The 3,277-nt window shown below is 52.1% G+C and overlaps 1 protein-coding gene across 1 annotated transcript; it reads right to left on the bottom strand.

The window, feature by feature from the left end:
- Window positions 1–357: 357 nt before the first annotated feature.
- LOC125509019 lies at window positions 358–1,468 on the bottom strand. Its single transcript, XM_048673859.1, has one exon. The coding sequence runs from the start codon at window positions 1,320–1,322 to the stop codon at window positions 507–509; it is 816 nt and encodes a 271-aa protein (XP_048529816.1). The 5' UTR covers window positions 1,323–1,468; the 3' UTR covers window positions 358–506.
- Between the last annotated feature and the right edge of the window lie 1,809 nt (window positions 1,469–3,277).

Raw genomic sequence — 3,277 nt, 5'->3', positions numbered from 1 at the left:
CGCTCGGTCCGCCGGCGCTCCTCCCGGCTCTCAACACTCGGCCGCCGACTAGTTTTACATCCAAATTTGCATCATCTATGGAGATGCTCTTAGATAAGAGCATTGACACTCTTAGATAATCAAGATAATCTATTAAGTACGTAGTAACCAATCATCAGCCGTTCAATAGGATCGAAGGTTGATATATATTGTGTTCATGTTTGTTCATATTTTTCAGTACCTACTATACTATCCGTGGACAAGTCATTGTTTCTTATCGCATCGTTCTTTGAATTGTCAGCACTAGTTTATAATTATAATTTTCTACAACCAGACACTCGGTGTCAGCTTAAGAGCCCCGCGGCATAGACTGATACAAGTACAAACATTGCTTCTACTGTATTTGCAACGTACAGTACATTGCTTCTAGTATATGTACAATATGCACATAGACTGATTAGATTGATATACAAGTACACTGGTAGCAACAAAAAAGAAAGAAATGGATAAATCTCAGGTTCAACAATCTAGCTGGCAGGATTCACTTGCGGCCCTACATCAACGCCGTCTAGTTTCGTACTCATCCCCGGCGACCTTCCGCCACCGCTCCGGCTGGCACCGGCCAACGCCGCCGTATCCTTCTCTCTCATCTGCCCCGCTGTCGCCCGGAGCCCCTCCATCTCCCGCCTCAGCTTCTCGTTCTCTCTCCTCACCTTCTCCACCGCCGCCTCCTCTTGCTGCGCAACCTCCGGCGCCGGCTTCCCCGCCCGCCTCTCCACCGTCACCTTGCCGAGACACAAGAAAGGCAGCCTCCGCAGCATCACCCCGGCGGCGCCGGCCTCCACGCCGGCGGTCATCTCGGCGGGTATCCTCACGCCCCACCGGACCCTCGCCGCCGCCGCGCCCCCGCGCACCGGTACGACGCTCCGCATCGTCACCCCCGACGCCGTCATCCCCCCGCCCGCGCCGTCCGAATAGAACCGCTTGCGCACGGCGAAGTCACCGAGCGAGGGCTTGAGGGCCAGCGAGAAGGAGAGGGCGCCCGCGGCGCTGACCTCGACGACCATGGTGATGGCGGAGGCGCCAGGCGCGGAGGGGCTGCCGCCCGGGCCGTAGCCGAGGACGAGCGAAGCGGAGAGCGGGGAGGACCCCGCGGGGCGGTTGGGCGCGTAGGAGAGGCGTAGGGACGGGAGCGCCGGGACTGCCGTGGCGAGGGAGAGGCGGAGGTCGGCCGGGTCGCCGGCGGTGAGTGAGGCGACGCCGGGCACGGAGAAGAGCTCGACGGGGAGCTTCGCGCGGAGCAGCGGCCCCGCCTCGTCCCGGAGCTTCAGCGACGCCTTCATGGCTCTGCTGCGCCGCTCGGTCAGTTCGGTTCGCTGGCAGGTACAGTATATATGTCGCGCGCGACGCTCTTGCTTCAGTGCTGTGGCCGAGTGTCTGCTGGCGGGCGTCGGGGTTGCCGACTCGGGGCCTCGCCTCGTGGGTGACATCTCGGTGAAAGAAACTGCGGATTACGTGGAGGTGAGCTCGCGTTTAATTGGTGGCCATGGACCCGTGTTGCTCGTGGCCATTCGTGGGTGATCAAACCAGGGTACGATGAGCCGCGCGGGTGAGAAAACAACTGAAAAATGAAATCGTGACGCACGCGCGCAAAATGAAAACCTAAAAAACCTGTCCCATTTACTCCCACTCTAAAGAAATATAAGATCATTTAGGTCATTATATTAGTGATTTAAACAATCTTATACTATTTCTTTAAAGAGGGAATACAACGCAGACACTAAAATCGTATGACAACGAATTGACCCTACAATACTGGAGTACTATGTTTTTAGATGAAAATTTGAAGAGCATGATTCATACCAGACACAGAGAATTTGTCATAAAGTTGAAGCTCATGTGAAACTCCGGTGAACGAGTACCCGAGCTTCTAAATGCGACCGACTTGTCCCCTCTATGCTATGTTTGGTTCCGCCGACCACAAGCTAAGGACCCCATTTGTCATCTCTAGAATGGGCCACATCAAGAAGCATGATTTCGTGCAAGACTCAATTTTCTTGTCTGTAGTTGACTAGGATGTTGTAACCCTAGGTCCCCTATAGTATCTATACAAACCTAGGGGCTAGGTTCATAGAGGACAGATGACAATCTCTGGATAGACACATGTACTATGTACTTACTCCAATGAAATAAACACAAGCACGATGTAGGGTATTATCTCCTCGAAGAGCCTGAACCCGGGTAACACCTCATGTTCCTGTTACCATCGTATCTAGACACTTAGCTTGGGATCCCCTACCTCAAGATATGTCGGATTTACCTCCGCCACTCTCGCCCGTGGGAGCGAGCCACCTTGCAGGGGCCGAGGACGCCGAAACAAGCGAACCCGGGCATGTCTTGGCGCGCAGGACGCTAAACGCGGGCGCGGCCGAAACAGCCGCATGACAGTGGCCCTGGGCACACCCGCTCCACCCGTTATGAACCCCCGAGGTGGGTCACCCAGGTGCGCGCCGTCAGAGCAGATTAGATGGCGCGGAGAGCCCCCGAGAAGCCCCTGCAGCACGACACCACAAATGGACGGTGCAGAGTACTCTAGCATCCTTTATATGAGTAATAATATGACGTGCCAACTTTCATGCTCATGCGTGGCTTTGGCATAATGATTTATGTGATGTTGAGCAACGTTGTGAGTTAAGGCTTCTAAGCTGATTTTTATCAGGGTTGTGCGGTGACATCAAACCATTCAAAGGGAAAATAACTTGCAGTATATCTTCCTTAGTTTTGAGCTTTATAAATGCCATGTGTTAAACATCTAGTACTTGTGACCTGCAAATATGATAAACGTTATCCCCCCCCCCCCTCATCTAACCTATTTCTATATAGTGCAATGTTAGATAAGATAATTGACATTCTTAGATAATCAAGACAATCTATTAGTAACCAATCATCATCGTTTCAATAGGATCGAAGGTTGATTTATAACTTGTTCATATTTTTTCAGTAAACCTACTCTACTATCTGTGGACAAGCCACCATTTTTTAGGGCATCTGCAACGGCAACCCGCAAAAAACCTCCTGCATCTGTCCGCGGAGAGGGGGTCAGTCTGCGGACACCGATACGGGAGGCAGCCATCCAACGCTAGCCGCATACATTTTCACAACAACTCAAACCAACCAGACGAAATTCGTGCAAACACGGTCGGATTTCATGCAAACATGACGGATTTCATATAAAAAGGCAGATTTTCATATAAACATGACGAATTTCAGTACATTTACATCAACGGTGCTAGTCCGG

Source organism: Triticum urartu, chromosome 5 (assembly GCF_003073215.2).
Source record: "Triticum urartu cultivar G1812 chromosome 5, Tu2.1, whole genome shotgun sequence".
Classification (NCBI taxonomy): domain Eukaryota; kingdom Viridiplantae; phylum Streptophyta; class Magnoliopsida; order Poales; family Poaceae; genus Triticum; species Triticum urartu.
This window is presented reverse-complemented; position numbering and strand designations above follow the sequence as displayed.

What these genes read in the sequence shown, in the direction of transcription:
- LOC125509019 (XM_048673859.1), bottom strand. Translation starts at nt 1,322, where the DNA reads ATGAAGGCGTCGCTGAAGCTCCGGGACGAGGCGGGGCCGCTGCTCCGC.